This window comes from Salvelinus sp. IW2-2015, linkage group LG21 (genome assembly GCF_002910315.2).
Source record: "Salvelinus sp. IW2-2015 linkage group LG21, ASM291031v2, whole genome shotgun sequence".
Classification (NCBI taxonomy): Eukaryota; Metazoa; Chordata; class Actinopteri; order Salmoniformes; family Salmonidae; genus Salvelinus; species Salvelinus sp. IW2-2015.
In genome coordinates this window covers 669,082-689,745 of record NC_036861.1, presented here as the reverse complement: position 1 = coordinate 689,745, position 20,664 = coordinate 669,082, and the positions used below count along the sequence as shown (strand labels likewise).

The 20,664-nt window shown below is 43.6% G+C and overlaps 1 protein-coding gene across 3 annotated transcripts; it reads left to right on the top strand.

Annotated features, from left to right (window-relative positions):
* Positions 1 to 5,765: 5,765 nt before the first annotated feature.
* On the top strand, positions 5,766 to 19,908 carry LOC111982452 (thioredoxin reductase 2, mitochondrial). Of its 3 annotated transcripts, none has more exons than XR_011473757.1 (4): positions 5,766 to 6,442; positions 8,246 to 8,340; positions 9,085 to 9,535; positions 9,921 to 19,908. XR_011473757.1 is itself a non-coding variant. In XM_024014018.3 (4 exons), the coding sequence occupies exons 2-4, from the start codon at positions 9,092 to 9,094 to the stop codon at positions 10,042 to 10,044; spliced, it is 285 nt and encodes a 94-aa protein (XP_023869786.1). In that variant the 5' UTR covers positions 8,094 to 8,340; positions 9,085 to 9,091; the 3' UTR covers positions 10,045 to 19,908. The 3 variants fall into 3 exon arrangements, 1 of the variants encoding a protein (XP_023869786.1); XR_002879750.3 differs by lacking the exon at positions 5,766 to 6,442 and having other exon boundaries at positions 8,067 to 8,340; positions 9,085 to 9,154; positions 9,250 to 9,535; XM_024014018.3 differs by lacking the exon at positions 5,766 to 6,442 and having other exon boundaries at positions 8,094 to 8,340; positions 9,085 to 9,154; positions 9,438 to 9,535.
* The last annotated feature ends 756 nt before the right edge of the window (positions 19,909 to 20,664 follow it).

Genomic DNA, 20,664 nt, shown 5'->3' with positions numbered 1-20,664 from the left:
CAAACACACCATACAGAACACACACACACACACACACACATACAGACACACACACCCACACATACAGAAACACACACACACACACATACAGAACAACACCACAACACACATACAGAACAACACCACACACTACAGACACACACACAGAACACACACACACGCACGCACCACAGAACACATTACAGAACACAACACACACACGACCACGCACACACAGAACACATACAGAACAACACACACCGACGCCACAGCCACTCACAACACACCACGACACCGCACCACACACACACACACACATGCAGAACCACACACGCACCGCACGCACAACACACACACCCACCATGCAGAACACACACACATTGCAGAACACACTACACATACAGAACACACACACACAACAGCACACCACACACACGCACGACACACAACACATACAGAAACAACATCATCACCTACACACGCAACACACAACTCAACACACCACACACAAACTACAGACACACACACACAACAGACACACCACAACCATACAGAACACACACCTAGACAGAAACACATACACACACACCACACACAATCAACAGAACACACACACACACACATGACAGAACACACACACAACGCACACACAACCCATAGTGCACCACACACACACACACACTACACATTATACAACACCACACACACCACACAATATACAAACATACAGCACACACATACAGAACACACATACAGCAACCATACAGACACACCACACACACATACAGAACACACCTACAAGAACACACATCCACACCCACACACAAAAACAGAACACACACACACACATACAAGAAACACACACACAGTACAGCACACACACACACGCACACAGTTGACACACACACACATAACAACACCACACACAGCACACACATAAGCCACACACATATACACACACACAGCAACACACACAAGCCACACCAGCACATCAGCAACACTACGCAAACATACAGACAAGTACAGCAACATACAGAAACCGCATCACACTACAGAACACCGCACACACTACAGAACACACACACATAAAGCAGACACATCACACAACACAGACAAGCACACACCACACACACACATACAAACACCAACACACATACACACACACACTACACACCACCGATCACAATACAGCCCACACACACACATCAACACACTACGAGACAACACACACACAAGCACATACAGAACACACACACACACACAACACACATTATACCAGAACACACACACACGATACGAACACACACACACCATAAGAACACATCACATACAGGAAACACAACTACAGAACACACACCACACACACACACACACACACATACAGAACACCACACACAGCCACACTACAGAACACACACACACATACCAGAACACACCACACTCACACACAGAACACAACACACACACCACATTCATACAGAACACACACACACAACACCCACAACTTCATATCAGAACACACCACACCCCACACATAAACAACACGAACACACAGCAGACACACACCCATTCGACCCACGACACACACACACATACAGAACACACAACACACACACACATACACGAAACACACCACAATCACAATACAGACACACACCCACACACACACATACCAGAACACAAACACACACACAGCACATAAGCAACCACCATACAGAACACACATACCAACATTCAACACAACAGAACACACACATACATACGAACACACACAACACACAACATACAGACACACCAAGAACCACACACACACACACAGCACACAACCCACACACAACACATACCAGCCAGAACACACACACACACACACAAACACCATACAGAACACACCACATATCAGAACACCATACAGAACAACACACACCCAGTACAGAACCACACACATACAGAACACACACACACACATACAGCACACGGGCATACCGCCCATACGTACACGCCACACACAGTACAGTACACGCCACACACCACATCACTGTACCACTTATAGACACACCACACACTTACAGCACACGCCATAGACAATACCACTCTGTACACCACAAAGACTCACTATACACATACACGGGGCAACAAGTAACAGATTACGTGCCAAGGTACCACATGACAGTCACAGACACACACCACACTTACAACGCTAGGAGGCTCGACCGATTAATCGGAATGGACGATTTTAATTAGGGCCAATTTCAAGTTTTCATAACAATCGTACATCGGATATCACACACACACACACCACACCAACACACACACAGTAACACGCCATAGACACAAATACACACACCACTCTGTACGACGCCATAGACCACATTACAGTACACACACACACACACACACAGTATCACACACACCACACACCACACACAACGGTACACGCCATAGACACACACACCACACACACAGTACACACGCCAGTAGAACACACCACACACACATAGCTAACACACCCACAAAAGTACCAGTTAGCACACACCAACCACCAACAACAGCAATTAACACATATGCTACACACCCATTACAAACAAACACAACACACATTCACACACAAGTGTTACAGCACACACACACGAATACAGCACACACACAAACCATACAGATCATACGACACGCCAAACACATAAACTTGTACACGCATGACACATCACACATGTAGTACACGCATCAGTCACGCCACACAACGCCAAAGTACACATGACAATTACACACACACACTCGACAGCCATAGGCACACATAGCAGCTACAGCCTCACACGAGTTACACGCCATAGACCACACCACAACACTCAGATACACCACCAATTACAGTACACACCCCTACACATACATACAGTACACCCACATGCACGCCACAACACGCACCAGCACACAACAACAGTACATAGACCACTTAGATACCATTACCTACACACACTGTACACCGCCATAGACACCACAGTACATACACTCACAGTACACAGCCACACAACACACACAGTACACACACACTCATACCACACACACAGTACATACACAGTACACGCATCACACCAACCACACAGTACGACACAGTACACACCATAGACACACACAGTACACACACCTCAACACACCACCACATACCGTACAGTGACACACACAGTACACGCACACCGTACACGCTAACACACCCCAGTACACGCCATAGACACACACATACATACACTAAGTAACACACACACCACACACACAGTACACACCACGCTACACACACACACAGTACACACACAGTACACGCCATAGACACACTCACGTACAGTAGACACACAGTACACACCATAGACACACACAGTACACACACACACTATAGACACACCCACACACACACGTACAGTAGACACACACAGTACACGCCACACACACAGTACACGCCATACACACACACACACAGTACACGCCATAGACACACACACACCACATACAGTACACGCCATAGACACACACATACAGTGGCATGCGAAAGTATTCACCCACCTTGGCATTTTTCCTATTTTGTTGCCTTATAACCTGGAATTAAAATGGATTTTTGTGGGGTTTGTGTCATTTGATTTACACAACGTGACTACCACTTTGAAGATGCAAAATCTTTTTTTATTGTGAAATAAACAAGATATAAGACAAAAAAACAGAACTTGAGCATGCATAACTATTCACCCCCCCAAAGTCAATACTTTGTAGAGCCACCTTTTGTTACAGCTGCAAGTCTCTTGGTGTATGTCTCTATAAGCTTGGCACAACTAGCCACTGGGTATTTTGCCCATTCTTCATGGCAAAACTGCTCCAGCTCCTTCAAGTTGGATGGGTTCCACTTGTGTACAGCAATCTTTAAGTCATACCACAGATTCTCATTTGGATTGAGGTCTGGGCTTTGACTAGGCCATTCCAAGACATTTAAATGTTTCCCCTTAAACCACTCGAGTGTTGCTTTAACAGAATGCTTAGGGTCATTGTCCTGCTGGAAGGTGAACCTCCGTCCCAGTCTCAAATAAGACAAACAGGTTTCCCTCAAGAATCTCCCTGTATTTAGCGCCATCATTCCTTCAATTCTGACCAGTTTCCCAGTCCCTGCCGATGGAAAAACATCCCCACAGCATGATGCTGCCACCACCGTGCATGGTGGATGGTGTTCTTGGGGTAATGAGAGGTGTTGGGTTTGCTCCAGACATAGTGCTTTCCTTGATGGCTAAAAAGCTCAATTTTAGTCTCATCTGACCAGAGTACCTTCTTCCATATGTTTGGGAAGTCACCCACATGCCTTTTGGCAAACACCAAATGTGTTTGCTTATTTTTTTCTTTAACAATGGCTTTTTACTGGCCACTCTTCCGTACAGCCCAGCTCTGTGGAGTGTACGGCTTAAAGTGGTCCTATGGACAGATATTCCAATCTCCACTGTGGAGCTTTGCAGCTCCTTCAGGGTTATCTTTGGTCTCTTTGTTGCTTCTCTGATTTAATGCCCTTCTTGCCCTGTTTGGAGAGCTCCTTGGTCTTCATGGTGCCCTTTGCTTGGTGTTGTTGCAGACTCTGGGGCCTTTCAGAACAGGTGTGTGTGTATATATACTGAGATCATGTGACCGATCATGTGACACTTAGATTGCACACAGGTGGACTTTATTTAACTAATTGTGTGACTTCTGAAGGTAATTGGTTGCACCAGATCTTATTTAGGGGTATCATAGCAAAGGGGGTGAATACATATGCACGCACCACTTTTCCGTTTTAGATTCTTTTTTGTTATTCTTTAAATTTCACTTTACCAATTTGGATTGTTTTGTGTATGTCCATTTCATGAAATCCAAATAAAAATCAATTTAAATTACAGGTTGTAATGCAACAAAATTGGAAAAACGCCAAGGGGGATGGAGTACTTTTGCAATGCACTGTACAGTACACGCCATAGACACACTCATACAGTACACGCCATTTTTTCCTTTTTCCCCAACCCTAAACCTTACCTTTACTTGTAACCCTCACCTTAACCCTAAGCCTAAAATAGCCCTTTTCCTTGTGGGGACCGGCGAAATGTCCCAAATTGTTTGAATGTTCCTTGTTTTATTATCCTTGTGAGTTTCTGGTCCCACAAGAATAGTAAAATCTAAAACACACAATCACCCCATAGGCACACACACACTACTCATGATTTCCCCCATCTCTCCACAGCTTCTCTGTATGAGACCTTTTGAAGCGTTTGTTTTCAGTTTCTGTGGAGTGTGATTTTAATACCTAGTAGTTCTTATGCAGCCTGGTCTGACTCATATGGTTTTAATGGTACACACTGCACGTCTGCACCCTTTTCCAAATGTTAATTCCAAAACTATTCATAATGACAGACATAATGCTTAAATGTCAATTGTTTGGGTTCTTCATCTCGTTCCTCTTTTTTTGTGGTCTTTTGTAGCTTTGTTCTGTGACCACTTTATTGTGTTTTATTGTAGATGTTGGAAGATACAGTAGGCGTCGTGACAGGCCTGCAGTATGGCTCTGCCTATCTATCCTGCTATAACTTTATTTGTTGTATTCTAGGGTTGCAAATGGTCCGGAAACTTTCCAGAAATGTTCCATGGGAAGTTAAGCCCAGAATTTGGGGGAATTTTTGCTTAAATTCATCAAAAAGTTAGCTTATAACAGTGAACCTTTTTTTGTGGGGATACACATAAGGCATCTAGGTATTGTGGCATATTTTGGTTAAACTATCCCCAATTCAATGGAATTGCAACCCTCTGCATGCACAGTGCATTCTTCCATCACATGTGCAGTACACTCTTCCATCACATGTACAGCTGATTTTCAAGATCTTACACCCTATTGAGATGCTATTGAGCCCACACTACTACACTGTCTGAGCCAAGGACTAAATGCTTTCTGGTAAGTTTTAATTATAATACTGGGTGGGGTGGATATATTTTTATATGAMATACATGATTGATACATACACATTCAAGGTGTGTTTAAATCATTTCTAACTTAACAATTTCTGCTAGTTAGATTTTGCTACCAGGTGTGTTCTAACTTGCTTGAGCCTGCTAACTGAGGCATGTTAATTCACCTGTTTCCGTACATGTTTCATTTTAATACATGTATCTTACAAAGGAGTTGTTTAATCTAACTGCTTAACTATTTATCTGTACATGGAATTGTATTTATGATTTTTTTTTAACTCTTTTTATTTTTTCTCTAATCTTTACAGGAAAATGCCGCAGGCACTATCAGATGTGTGGAGACATTTCACTGCAGCTAATGTAGAAGGAAAAGCTGTGTACATTTGCAAATACTGTGCCAAATCATATGTGAAGAATGCAGCAAAGATGCAGAATCATCTGGCCAAGTGGATAAAGTTCCCTCAGTGCTCACAAGCAACCTCTGACAAAAGTCCCTCTACTTCTATTCGAGGTGAATATTATGAATCCGAAACCTTATCGATAGCAACAGCTCATGGTCCTCCTGGAATCAAAGTTTTTTTGGAGGAACGTAGTCAGAGAAATGCTGATGAGTGTCTTGCTCGAGCTGTGTATGCAACTGGTTCACCTCTGATGCTCACAGGCAATGTGTATTGGAAGAGATTTCAGAATGTTCTTTGCCCAGCATACACCCCTCCAACCTGACATGCTTTATCTAGTCATTTGCTGGATGAAGAGTTCAACAGAGTTCAAGTGAAGGTAAAGCAAATCATAGAGAAAGCAGACTGTGTTGCAATCATCTCTGATGGGTGGTCGAATGTTCATGGGCAAGGAATAATTAACTACATCTCCACCCCTCAACCAGTATTCTACAAGAGCACAGACACACCGGTCTCTACATTGCAGATGAGCTGAAGGCAGTCGTCAATGACCTTGGACCATATCATAGTCTGCTGATATGGACAGCACCATCAAGAGGTTCATCCTGGATGATTTATTTTGGGAGAGAGTGGTAAGCAGCCTGAAACTCCTGAAACCTATAGCAGTAGCCATTGCACGGATTGAGGGAGACAATGCCATCCTGTCTGATGTTCAGACTCTGCTTGCAGATGTAAGAGAAGAAATCCGTACTGCCTTGCCCACTTCACTGTTGCTCCAAGCAGAGGAAACTGCAGTTCTGAATTGCATCAAAAAGCATGAAGACTTCTGCCTGAAGCCCATACATGCCACAGCGTACATGTTGGACCCCAAGTCTGCTGGCAAGAGCATCCTGTCTGGTGCAGAGATCAACAAGGCCTCTGGTGTAATCACTACTGTGTCTCGCCACCTTGGCTTGGATGAGGGCAAGGTTCTTGGCAGTCTGGCGAAGTACACTTCCAAGCAAGGGCTTTGGGATGGCAATGCAATATGGCAGTCGTGCCAACATGTCTCATCAGTCACCTGGTGGAAGGGACTTTGGATCTGAGGCTCTTTCCCCTGTTGACTCCCTCATCCTCCAAATCCCACCAACATCAGCCGCCTCAGAGCGCAACTGGTCCTTGTTTGGGAACACACACACCAAAGCACGCAACAGGCTGACCAATACAAGGGTTGAAAAATTGGTGGCCATCCGGGCAAATTTTAGGCTTTTTGAGCCTGACAACGAGCCATCCTCAACAAGGTTGGAAAGTGACAGTGAAGATGAGGCCTCAGAGTCTGATGTTCAAGAGGTGGACATTGAGGAGGTCCAGGGAGAAGACATGGAAGCCTGAGAGGAAGACAGTCTAGAAACTAAAGCTTTGGTTATCATTTTACAGATGTATGTTGAAAATGTTTTTGGGAGATGTGATGGATCATTGGGATCATTCAATACTGTCTCTTATACACATCTAGATGTGTATAAGAGACAGCCCTTTCTTTTGTTGTTCAGTGAAATCATCCCATGTGACGAGTCAACTCATTTAAAGTTCAATTTGTAACTAAATCGTTTTTTTTATTTCTATTGGAAGGATTTAATAATTTACAATTGTCTACTTATGATAAGGTTTATGTTTGTCTCCATATGGTAAATATATCCAATACAAAAAACATCTACATTTTAAATGGTATTAATATTTATTTGCATATTTACGATAATTCCCACGGAAAGTTTCCACCTCCTGAATATTCCCACAAATGTGCAACCCTAGTTGTATCTCTGTCGGTCTCTGTCTGTCAGGCTGCCACACCACTGGAGCACTGCTGTGTGGGGCTGTCTATCCTGATGGGACGTGATGTAACAAGACTTTGTGTGCTCTCTGATCGATTGTGTCTGTAGGTTGCCACCACAGTGTTCACCCCTCTGGAGTATGGCTGTGTGGGCCTGTCAGAGGAGGAGGCTGAGAGCAGACATCCATCCAGGACTCCATCGAGGTACAGTAAACCTAATTCTAAACCACTAACATGGTAGCTGGTATTCTAACTTGGCCCATTTTAAGTGTTTTGGGTTTTAAGAAAATTTGAGAAAATGGTGGAGAAGCTTTCAGTTCTTACAGGATTGTGAATGCAGTTGTTCCTCTGTTTACTACTTTATACATGTATGCAAAGTCGTGTGTGTTTCGCTCTGTGTGTGTGCCAGCTGCTAACACCTGCACCCAGAGAGCCCCAGCTCATTGTAGAGTGATTTGTAGCTCCTGTGTGTGATTGACAGTTGAGCACAGGGCCTGATTGAGGTGTGTATTAGGTGCTGACAGGCGCTGTGTGATCTAAAGCACCGCAGCAGGAGCGGTGCACCATGGGTCCTGACAGCTGCCTGTGTGCATGGCCTGGCCTGCGACTTGTGTCGGCATGCTCGATGGCTCAATATAAAACACAGCATGAAACCAGGATCTCAAATGTACCTTTTTTTAAACAAGCAAAGTGTTGTGAAAGCATAGTATTGTAATACCAGGTTCTAGTGAACGACCTAAGATGTAAGGCCTACCTCCTAACACAAGCAAGTATTGTAAAATTCTTCTATGGACACAAACTCTGGTTTCACTTCGGTACTTCAATTTTTGACAGTAATTATGTTGTAACGTCACAATAAGTGATGGCTTAATAACGTAAATGAATGATACTATACTGTGTATTGTTGGTGGACTAATGGACATGTATCTCTCTGTTCTATGTGTCCAGGTGTACCATGCCTTCTACAAGCTTCTGGAGTTTACTGTGGCTGAGAGATGCCAGCATGTATTACATTAAGGTCAGGACAGCTCTGAGTAGCGTTGCAAAATTCCTCTAACTTTCCCAAAATGTTCAGGGATTCCAAATGACCTGCTTATTCCCTCCTGTTTTCAGGAATTTTCCACCAGGATTCCTGGAGATCTGAATTTTGGGAAAGTTATGTTGATGCCTTACCTTAGATCATCCATCTGGCACATACTGGGTAGCCTATAGTGTAGTTTAATAGCCTTATTTTGCCTCTGGACTGTAGCCTGGAGGTTTGGGGTGGGGGGGGTGTAACGTTGTTTCTTTCCCTGCCTCAGGTGGTGTGTGAGCGGGATGGAGATCAGAGGATTCTGGGCCTGCACTTCACCAGTTCGAACGCTGGAGAGGTCACTCAGGGCTTCGCTATGGGCTTCCAGTAAGTCAACAACTCTGCTAGATGGAGTTAGATAGGCACTCAGAATAGACGATAGTGTTCTGTTGTGGCAAGTTTTTAAGAAACTGCTAAAGTGCTTTTTAAAACATTGGGTCTAATGTAAATTACTTAAACTAACATATGTTGGATCTGTAGATTAATAATTAATTAATCAAATTTTGCAAAAATTTATAATTAATCTACACATAATGAATGGACATTAGATGTCATGTAAGTTGTAGAGACTAAATAAATGTGACTATATAGGTGACAAGGTGAGCCTTATCATTACAGCAGCAGAGGGATACTAATAAGAGAAACTTAAAGATGGGAGAATGTGTGTTGCTGTCCGGACAGCTATATGAATGAGGTGTCTGTCTCTCTCCAGGTGTGGAGCCACCTTCACTCATCTGACAGAGACCGTAGTGATCCACCCCACCTGTGCCGAGGAGCTAACCAAAGTGAACGTCAGCAAGCGCTCAGGGCTGGACGCCACAGTTCCCGGCTGCTGAGGTTAAGCACCCCCTTCTCTCAACACACTTGAGCACATGGGAAGGAACCTCTTCATAGAGACAGGGGAAAAAGTGACAGTGCTCTCCTAAATTCTACATAACAGTCCATGTAATCCTGTAGCTGCTCTCTCGATCAGCCTAAAATGTCTCTCAGTTCTACAGCGTTTCAGGGACCGTATTCATAGTCTCAGAGTAGGACTGCTGATCTAGGATCAGTTTTTCCTTCTAGGTACTATTGAATAAGATTATATGGACACGGGGGACCTGATTCCAGATCAGCACTCCTACAATGAGACTCTTTATGAATACTAAGGCCCAGTTTCTCGTGCTTGACTGTGTCGTATCATTGCAGGGTCCTCCAGGTCATGGCTGTAATGCTATATGCAGGGAAAGCCAGATTTGTGTCAGGTTTGACTTGTGGCCTCATTAACCAGGAGATGGTTATCCAATTTAGCCCCATAATGTAAGTACTCTCCTCTACTCCGTATCTGAAAGCCATAAGGAGTTCTAGATCCAGGTTAGTGAAACTTCCAGCCACAAGCATCGTCCTTTAAATAAACAGGCTCATAAATCAGGATTAGGGCCCATTCCAGTTTGTTGAAACAGGACTGTATAAGAGAGAGAGAAAGCCGTGCAACTAATGTTCCTGAAATATATTCTGCAAATATTGTTGTTTCTCCGCCTGTGCTTCCTGTTCATTGGTCTTGAGTGATACATGCGTTGCCCGGGCGACACTGATTGATGTTCTCATGGCCGTCGCCGCTGTGACACCACCCCGTTTCCCATGGACACACACAAACAGTCGGCGTGCCGACTGTCAGTCAAAGAGGTGTAGCGCTGGGCCCAGCCGGGGCCTGGCCAGTGCTGCTGCCCCTCTCCAGCACTCTGACCCTCCCCCTCACTCCTCTAAACTCCAATGCACAAAGGAATACGGTGGGACTGCAATAACAGCCTCTGTCAGTCTGTGTGTGGGGATACCTTGGCCAGCAGTCTCTGGCAACCCAATCTCTCCCTCTATGGGAGAGATGGAGACTGAGGGAACTGCCTGGGCCGGGCCACAGTAGTGGAGGTACCTAACACTACCTAATGGTGGCGATATTGCCCTTTTTTCTTCCTTGCCGGTCAAGAAATGATAGGTTAGTGAAGTCTGTGTATGAAGAATAAGCCCTCATGCATTCAAGGTCCACATTTTAATCCTTTAATCCATATTTAAGATATCTGTAATTGAATAAATGTGGAGGCCATGGAGACTTTTGTAGTGCCAACTGATAACATTGTGTATTTACACGGCTGGCAGTTCAGCTCAGTCATCACCCTACCCTCTGAGAAGGCCATTTTGTTTATTTCACTTAAATGGCATTATACTGTTTTTTAATAGTCACATACATTCTGTCGTACTATTCAAGTCTTCAAACAATGTCAAGTATGTCTTTTTACATGAGTCCACTCTTCACCCAATCACCCTTTCCTATAACCACTGGAATCATAGAACTATGCAGTGCTGGACAAGTCATGCAGTTGAATTGAGTGGAGCAGAGTAGGGAGTGGTGGAGGTGAGGGGTCTAAGAGGAGGGAACTGGGCTGGTTTATTTATGTTTGAAGTCTAATCTGCCTGGCCTGATTAATGATCCTGACGAGGGGAGTGACAGCGCACAGCACGGGCGATGGAGGGAGAAATGGAAAGAGTGTAGAGATGGAGGAGAGAAGGGAGCAGCAGCGCTACCAGGTTTATATGGACCTGGGGTTGAGAGGGATGCAGCCAGGCCATGGGGAGGTAGAGGGGGGTATGGAGAAGGTGTAGAAGGAGGGGGGGATTCCTGTGTGCTCTGTTCAGGGACGGGGTGCTGACTGAAGGACCCTGACCCCCGCTCGGCAGCAACAGCTTGACTCTATCACCCACAGACCAGCACAAAGTTAGCCCACATGCTCTTAGCTGCAAGGCTGGGGACATGCAAAACACTGACTAACTGTTGTATTTGCCATGGATAGATAAATAAGTAAATGTCTCTGCTTAACGAGGCACTCAGTCTAGAGACTAGGCTGCCTCTGAGCCCAAGGCTACATACAGATAATAATGTATTGTCTGTTTACGTTGTTTTTTATTTCTGACTGTCCTGTTTTTTCTGCGCAAATCCACAATTTTTTTTATAAGTCAGAATCATATTTGTGGCTGAATTGTTTGCAATGTCTTTATTCATTGTTGTTGATATACAGACAGTGCCTTGGGTCTTGAATTGGACAACCGCGTCAGCCTTACAGAACGTAATGCTTAGTTGCTCACTGGGGTCAGGGTTAAACTTTCAGGTCGCCAGCTAATGATGACTTGCACTAAAACCCACAACTGGGGAGGGCATGTCTGATGACACCTGGCGACCAACTTTAGTTACTGTAAATAGAGTAGCCTAATTTACAATGAAGCTTCGTACTGCATTATTTATGTGTAAAGGAAGGAATAAAATATGAGATTGCACTGATGACTCCCATTAAAATAATGATGTCCTCTGTGTGTGTCCATGTGCATGGGTGCCTTTGTCTGTGCCTGCGTCCGTGTGTGTGAGTGCGTGTATTTTGTCTGGGAGTCGGTCTCGCTGGTTGTTAGGTCAGTTCCTTGTCGGAGGCTGTGCAGTGAGTAGCACGTAAGGGTGGTCACACTGACCTCTCCCCAGCTCTGCTGACAGGCTCCTCTACTATGCAGCCCTGTCACTCAACCCTCTGCATCAACAATGGCACAAATTCCTCTGTGTTTGTTTGGTTAAGGACAGGGCTCTCACAAACCCAGAAACTCCTTAGGATCCCCAAACAGCTTCACCCCTGAACTGAGGCCTGTGTCAATCTGGAATCTGCCCTCAGACCACTAGCGATTAAAGTTAATTGAGTGGCTCAAGAATAGTGATATTGAACCCATTTTGCAACAGCAAAAGGGTTTGTGTTTTTATTTCCCTCAAAAATGGAGCAAACAGATTAAATCTAGCTTGGAAACACACTTAGCATAACATGTCAAGGTGCCGCTCAGGGGTGTTTTCTGTCTTAATCCCGCCCATTGAAAGTTTACAGTCTTGACTGAGTCAACATTCACTGGGCCATTGTGACTTTAGTCCCTGAGCCCTTACAGCCAGCACAGGGAGAGCAGACACACACGCAAAGGGTACACAGCCCCACGGCTGGGGAGGCAGACATATCTGCCTTGTGTAAACATTCACGCAAATACTGGAAACAGAAAGGCTAAACCAGACAAGGATTGTCCCACATAAATAAATTGGGGCTGATTATGTCCGAGCTGTAGTGCTGCCAGTGTCTCCCTCTGAGCTGTCTGACAGTCTAAAATGCCTGGAGGGCTCAGTGATGGAGAGTGGTACCAGGAAGACTTAGAGAAGAAGTAGAAGGAGCCTCTAGTACTCATGGGTAGTCAAGCTGAGCAACTCAAACTAGTCTGTAGCATTCTGCACTGTGCGGTCTGGTCTCCCAAGTTTGAGACCATTTAGCTTTAAGACTCCTAGAAGGAATTGTGGTAAGCTTAACGGTGACTGAAACAACAACTTGAACATGGGTGATGAACAATGACTTGTATGAGTATGGTGATGAACTAGAATGGAGCGCTTGCAATGTAATGAATGTATTTTCCGGTAGTGTTACACAGGGGAGCTATTTGGTAGTCATAGAAATGATATATATATATATATATATATATATATATATATATATATACTGTACCAGTCAAAAGTTTGAACACACCTACTCATTCAAGGGTTCTTCTTTATTGTTACTATTTGTTACATTGTTGAAGAATAGTGAAGATATCAAAACTATGAAATAACACATGGAATGATGTAGTAACCAAAAAAGTGTTAACATCCAAATATTTTATATTTGAGATTCTTCAAAGTAGCCACCCTTTGCCTTGACAGTTTTGCACACGCTTGACATTCTCAACCAGCTTCATGTGGTAGTCACCTGGAATGCATTTTAATTAACAGGTGTGTCTTAAGTTAATTTGTGGAATTTTTTTCCTTAATCCGTTTCAGCCAATCAGTTGTGTTGTGACAAGGTAAGGTTGGTATACAGAAGATAGCCCTATTTGGTAAAATACAAAGTCCATATTATGGCAAGAACAGCTCAAATAAGCAAAGAGAAACGACAGTCCATCAATACTTTAAGACATGGTCAGTCAATCCAGAAAATGTAAAGAACTTTGAAAGTTTCTTCAAGTGCAGTTGCAAAAACCATCAAGCGCTGTGATAACTGGCTCTCATGAGGACCGCCACAGGAAAGGAAGACCCAGAGTTTCCTTTGCTGCAGAGGATAAGTTCATTGGAGTTACCGGCTTCTGAAATTGCAGCCCAAATAAATGCTTCACAGAGTTCAAGTAACAGACATCTTAACATCAATTGTTCAGAGGAGACTGCGTGAATCAGGCCTTCATGGTCGAATTGCTGCAAAGAAACCACTACTAAAGGATACCAATAAGAAGAGACTTGCTTGGGCCAAGAAACATAAGCAATGGACATTAGACCGGTGGAAATCTGTCCATTGGTCTGATGACACCAAATTTAAGATTTTTGGTTTCAACCGGTGTTTCTTTGTGAGACACAGAGTAGGTGAACGGATGATCTCTGCATGTGTGGTTCCCACCGTAAAGCATGGAGGAGGAGGTGTGATGGTGTGGTGGTGCTTTGCTGGTGACACTGATTTATGCTGGCACTCTTAACCAGCATGGTTACCACAGCATTCTGCAGCGGTACGCCATCCCATCTGGTTTGTGCTTAGTGGGACTATCATTTTTTTTTCAACAGGACAATGACCCAAAATAACCCGTCAAGCTATGTAAGGGCTATTTGACCAARAAGGAGAGTGATGGAGTGCTGCATCAGATGACCTGGCCTCCACAATCACCCGACCTCAACCCAATTGAGATGGTCTGGAATGAGTTGGACTGCAGAGTGAAGGAAAAGCAGCCAACAAGGGCTCAGCATATGTGGAAACTCCTTCAAGACTGTTGGAAAAGCATTCCAGGGGAAGCTGGTTGAGAGAATGTGCAAAGCTGTCATCAAGGCAAAGGGTATCTAAAATATATTTTGATCTGTTTCATACTTTTTTGGTTACTACATGATTCCATTAGTTATTTCATAGTTTTGATGTGTTCACTATTATTCTACAATGTAGAAAATAGTCAAAAGAAAGAAAAACCCTTGAATGAGTAGTTGTGTCCAAACTTTTGACTGGTACTGTGTATATATCATGATAGCGGGGATCTCTGTAGGTTCTTCAAGGCCAAGGTTATCAACGGCTGACAGTTTTTAATAAAGTTTGTGACTTAGTCAGCAGTTTCACCACTCCCTGACTTGAATCTCAACGCTGTCTGTCTCAACCATTCACAACAACTGACCCGCTGTATTCCTACATTGAGTTACAGTAGGAGGGATTTGCACCCTTTTTGGCAACTGTTATAGTTCTCAATAGGTTAATCCACAAGTCACCCTGAACCACAGACACCTGTTACAGCCAGATAAAGACATGACTTATAACTGACTCTGAGGTGGAGGGGAAACTGAGTTTGACAGAACACAGTGGGGTGCTGTCCTGATGGTAGTTCTGCTCTGCTCTGCTCCTCAGTAGAAGTGAAGGGCTGTGAAATGGGCTTATCAACCTCAGATTAAGACAGATACACTCTGGAATGGAACTTTATTAATTACACATGGCTTCTAAAATACATATAATCTCCTGAGGGGAAGTGGGATGTCTGACAGAGAGAGGTTTCTTTGTCTAAACTGGTTCACCCCACCGGCCAGCCACCACAATCCTTCATAGGCCACCAACGCCTCTGACCATTAGTAATAATAAGGGCATATGACATAGCATTTTTTGCGGTTTTGACTTCAATAAAATAGAGTAATTTATAATCACCTAACTCAACTATTAAATCATCTAGTCAGGACTGTCCACACAGGAAGCTTCTTTATTACTTTGCCTTGATGAAGTGTGTTAATGAGTTGTCTGTGGATTTCACATGACAAAGGGACATTGTCGATAGTACAGGTAGGCTGTGTGTGTGTGTGTATGTGTGTGTGTGTGTGTATGCGCCAAACCCACGATCAGCAGGATTGGCCTTTTACTTCAGCAGGTCTGCTCTGCTTCCTAACAAATAAACACCTGCACTGGTGTTTGGGGTTAAACAAGGCACGAGCCTAGCACACAATGTTGTGAGAGACAGACACTTGCATGCAAATAATTATTTGATATGTTCTAGAGTGTTCTATCCCCATATTCAATTTTTAGGTATGCTCTGTTTACTCAAATATAGCAATGACTAATTCAAATGTTATTATTAATAATTTGAAATGCTATAACACTGTATGGTTATTTTTGTGTACAGCCTCTATGCCAAAATATTCATAGATGTATGTTAGCATTCATAGATACCTTAAAACCCTGAATAAGCATCCGGTTTATTATAAGCTCGTTTTAAGCTCCCCACTCAGTGAGGGAAAAGGGAAAGCAGCAGCAGTGTAAACGTCCATATTACAATTTCCTTCCAAATCTATCTCTTCTGCCTGTGTGYGCCCTGGGGCCCTTGTGTTATCAGTCTGACACAGCCATAAATCAAGGACTTATCTCCTCTCGCCATGACACTATTCCCCACTTTACAGCCAAAACATTAGCTGGAGCGTCAGCTTGGAGGAGGGGAGGGGGTGATAGTTTGACTGGCAGAACCAACAGATTGCATTTTCTCTCCTCTGACTGTCCTGTCGCTCCTGTCCATAGACAGAAAGAGACAGAGCTTCAGAGATCGTTATGCAACGCTGACAGATTGCATGCTGGGATAACCCCGGGGTGCCTGTCGATGGCGGTCCTGATTTATGCCCTCTTTCCTGTTTAGCCAGCTCAAGCTGTCTGTCTGTCTGTCTGTGTGTGGCGAGACCGCCCGCCGGCATATTAAAACTGCACACACACACAATGCCATGCACTGGTTAGTTTCTGTTCTGGTGTTCCCCGGTAGTCTTTTATCTCTGGCATTTTGTTTGTCGCAATGATCTGATGAGATATGGCTGGCATGGCATGTGTGTGTGTGTGTGCACACATCTGTAACAGTCCCTATAAATAAAGCTGTTGTGTATACCTCGGTACTCCCGAAAATACTGTTTTAGCATGACACTTCTATAAATGGGACGTCAGTGTCACGGCCGGGTGGCAAATCTCAGAATCTATGCATAATTGCACATAGGCCAGTGTATATATAACTACAGTAATTTGTGTATGTTATGTAACCCTTTGGCCCTGTGTCATACACTATTACAAATGAGCCCAGTGCCAGAGTATAGGCAGGGTGATCATTATGTGGAGGACTGTACTATTGGCACAGCATCCTGTTGTGTTGAGCTTTCTCTCCTTGAGCGTTGGCCGTGCCACTGCAACTGAATGGGATGGGAAAGTCAAGAGGACTTGGACGCGAGTAAGGTAATCATCCTTTCCCTGCTGTGGCTGACTTACAGTAAGAGACCATGAGAACCAGCCAGGGCTGCACCATCCGCATCAGCAGGGGGAGTTTCACAAAGCCATGATAACAACATTAACTTCAGACATCGTGTGCTCCCCCTCTCAACGAGTTCAGGGGAGGATTGCTTAGGGGTGGTGGTGCTTATTGTGACAGTGTATCTGCTATGTTCTGTTATGCTCCCCCAGGGCAGGCTGAACAGGCCTGGGTCTTCATTAAAAGCGTGTTAGGTTGCCTCCCCCACGGCCCGGCCTCACCCGTCTCACCTCACCCTCCCTGGCCTGCGATCTCTCCGCTCACACCCTGAGCCCACAGCCCACCTCACCTCACCTCAGCACTGATGCCCCAAAAAAACAGCAGGACCTGGGAGAACCCATAGTTCACCTCCCATACACACGTAATATTTCTCTCTCACACGCTAGATTTTCTTACGAAACAAAACTCCATTAATGACAATGCTTCAAATTGGCCAATTAACTCGTTTTGGTGTTACAACTACCACTGTCACTCATACAGAGGTGTATGCAGGGTATGAGAACCTAAGTAATCATTAAACATTATTAATCATTGGAATCACCAGGTCGTTGAATGCTAAACTTCAAACATTAGTCTCACAATATAAATTGTGGGAAGACTTTGGACAGTCGCCCATTGGCCAAAATCCTGTTAAAGACTCCCTGCCCTGCCCTAGTTCTCAATGTGGTTTGTTTGACTTGGATACATGATGAACAATAACGTCAAATGTACATTTAGTTATTATTCCTCTGTGAGTGCAATGAAAGGTAGTGACTTATAGTGGCAAATGTTTAAGGAAGTAGACTGTAGATCAGTGGAGGCTAGTGGGAGGAGCTATAGGAGGACGGGCTCATTGTAATGACTGGAAAATAGTTATTGGAACGGTATCAAACACATGGAAACAACTTTTCACTCCATTCCATCTATTCAATTCCAGCCTTTACAATGAGCCCGTCCTCCTATAGCTCCTCCCACCAGCCTCCACTGCTCTATATACATTTGATCAATGTACCAATCGGGCTTCAGGAAGAAGTCTCACTTTTTATTGATCTCTCTAAGGCTTTTGATACAGTTGATCATGCTATACTAAGGCAGAGATTGTTGAGTGTAGGTCTTTCGGAGCATGCAGTTGCATGGTTTGCTAACTATCTGTCTGATAGAACTCAGTGCACTCAATTTGATGGGCTTATGTCTGTTAAATTGTCTGTCCTGAATGGTGTGCCCCAAGGCTCTGTACTTGGTCCCCTCTTATTCACTATTTATATAAATGATTTAGACAAAAATGTCCAAAATGCACAACTTCATTTTTATGCTGATGATACTGTTATTTACTGTTGTGCCTCATCTCTTACAAAAGCTTTCCAGAACTTGTAAACTGCTTTTTATACTGTTCAACATACCTTGTGTAAATTGAAGCTTATCCTCAATACTGACAAAACTAAACTAATGGTGTTTTCTAATGCAAGAAATAGACCTCTGAACCTATCACCTATTACTACCTGTCAGGGCAAGGAGATTGAGGTTGTAACCTCATATAAATATCTTGGAATTCTAATTGATGACGGCCTCTCTTTTAAATTGCATATTCAACAACTTACAAAAAAATTGAAGCTGAAATTGGGATTTTATTTTAGGAATAAGGCCTGTTTTTCTTTTGAAGCCAGAAGGAGGCTAGTATCAGCTACATTTATGCCTTTACTAGACTATGGGGATATTTTATATATGAATGCTTCCGCTCAGTGTTTGAGATCAATTGACACTCTTTACCATGGCACTTTGAGATTTATTTTAAACTGCAAAACCCTTACGCACCACTGCACTTTATATACCAGGGTTGGCTGGCCTTCTCTAGTCACTCGTAGGATCAGTCACTGGTATACTTTTATTTACAAAGCCATTTTGGGTTTACTACCTTTTTATTTGGGCATTTTTATTGTTCAGAAATGTGGTGGGTACTCTCTTCRTTCGCTRGACTTTATCCTGCTAACTGTTCCAAATGTCCRAACTGAATTTGGTAAAAKGTCTTTTATGTACTCTGCGCCATYGTCTTGGAACACCTTACAAAATAATTTTAAACTGGAAGAACTTGTCCCGATTGGTGTTTTTAAATCACTGATGAAGGATTTTGAGGCTGATTCCCTGACCTGTCAATGTTTTTAATTTGCTGTTTTTGATATTGTTATACTCTTGTGAATTCAATGGTTTTTACTAGATTACTTGTAGTTTTTCATGTTGTCTGTCTGTAATTTTTGTAATGACTTGGTGCTGCCTATCTTGGCCAGGACGCTCTTGAAAAAGAGATTTTAAATCTCAATGAGCCCTTCCTGGTTWAATAAAGGTTAAATAAAAAAATAAAAATACATGTGGTCCAATATCTGAACACACCACCGCACTCTCTGCATTATTCTAATATCTCTACTCCGATTCTTTAGGTATTTCCATCACTGACAACATGATACACCTAACAAAAAGGAGAATTCAAGGTTTAGTTGGATATAAAGATGAACTAATTGAGGTTATCAGGCATTCTCTGGTAGTTGTAATGGACAGCTTATGCTGTGGCGGCTGTTGAAAAGCCTTGCCAGTTCCCACAGCCATGCAGAGGTAGCCCTGGCTGGCTGCAGTTCTGTGAGAATCTGCTCCACTGTCAGTAAGGGATCAGGACTGTCATTAAAGGCTCTGAACCAGAGGAAAGACCGCATGGTGCAGCATGGCAGAGACAAAGATGGAGACACTGCGCTGCTGCTGGACCACTAAGGGGTTTTGCATTGAGCTGCATTATCCAAAACAAAATACTGTGCTATAGCTCAATTGTCTTGTGCTTGGGTCAGACAGTGTTATTTGAGGGGTTTTGTCCCTCTTCAGGACATTGCTCTCCCCTCCTGTTTTGAGACGAGAATGAGGCAGTTAGACAAAATAAATGTTACGCTTTGTTTTTAAATGTAGTTTGGACGGCACAATAAATGTTTCTTTCTTTCTATTTAAACCCTTTTATATGTATGTCTCCGCTGTAGGTTTCCATTACTGTATGGTATGTCTCCATGAACTTAAGCTGCAGTCTAGTTTGTTCAGTGTTTTGCACTGATGGTCGGTGTATCTCCTCTGTGGTGAAAGAG

Coding starts and splice junctions, on each gene's coding strand:
- LOC111982452 (XM_024014018.3), top strand. CDS start 9,092: ATGCCTTCTACAAGCTTCTGGAGTTTACTGTGGCTGAGAGATGCCAGC. Junction 9,155..9,437: donor CCAGCATGTATTACATTAAG/GTCAGGACAGCT, acceptor TCCCTGCCTCAG/GTGGTGTGTGAGCGGGATGG. Junction 9,536..9,920: donor GGCTTCGCTATGGGCTTCCA/GTAAGTCAACAA, acceptor GTCTCTCTCCAG/GTGTGGAGCCACCTTCACTC.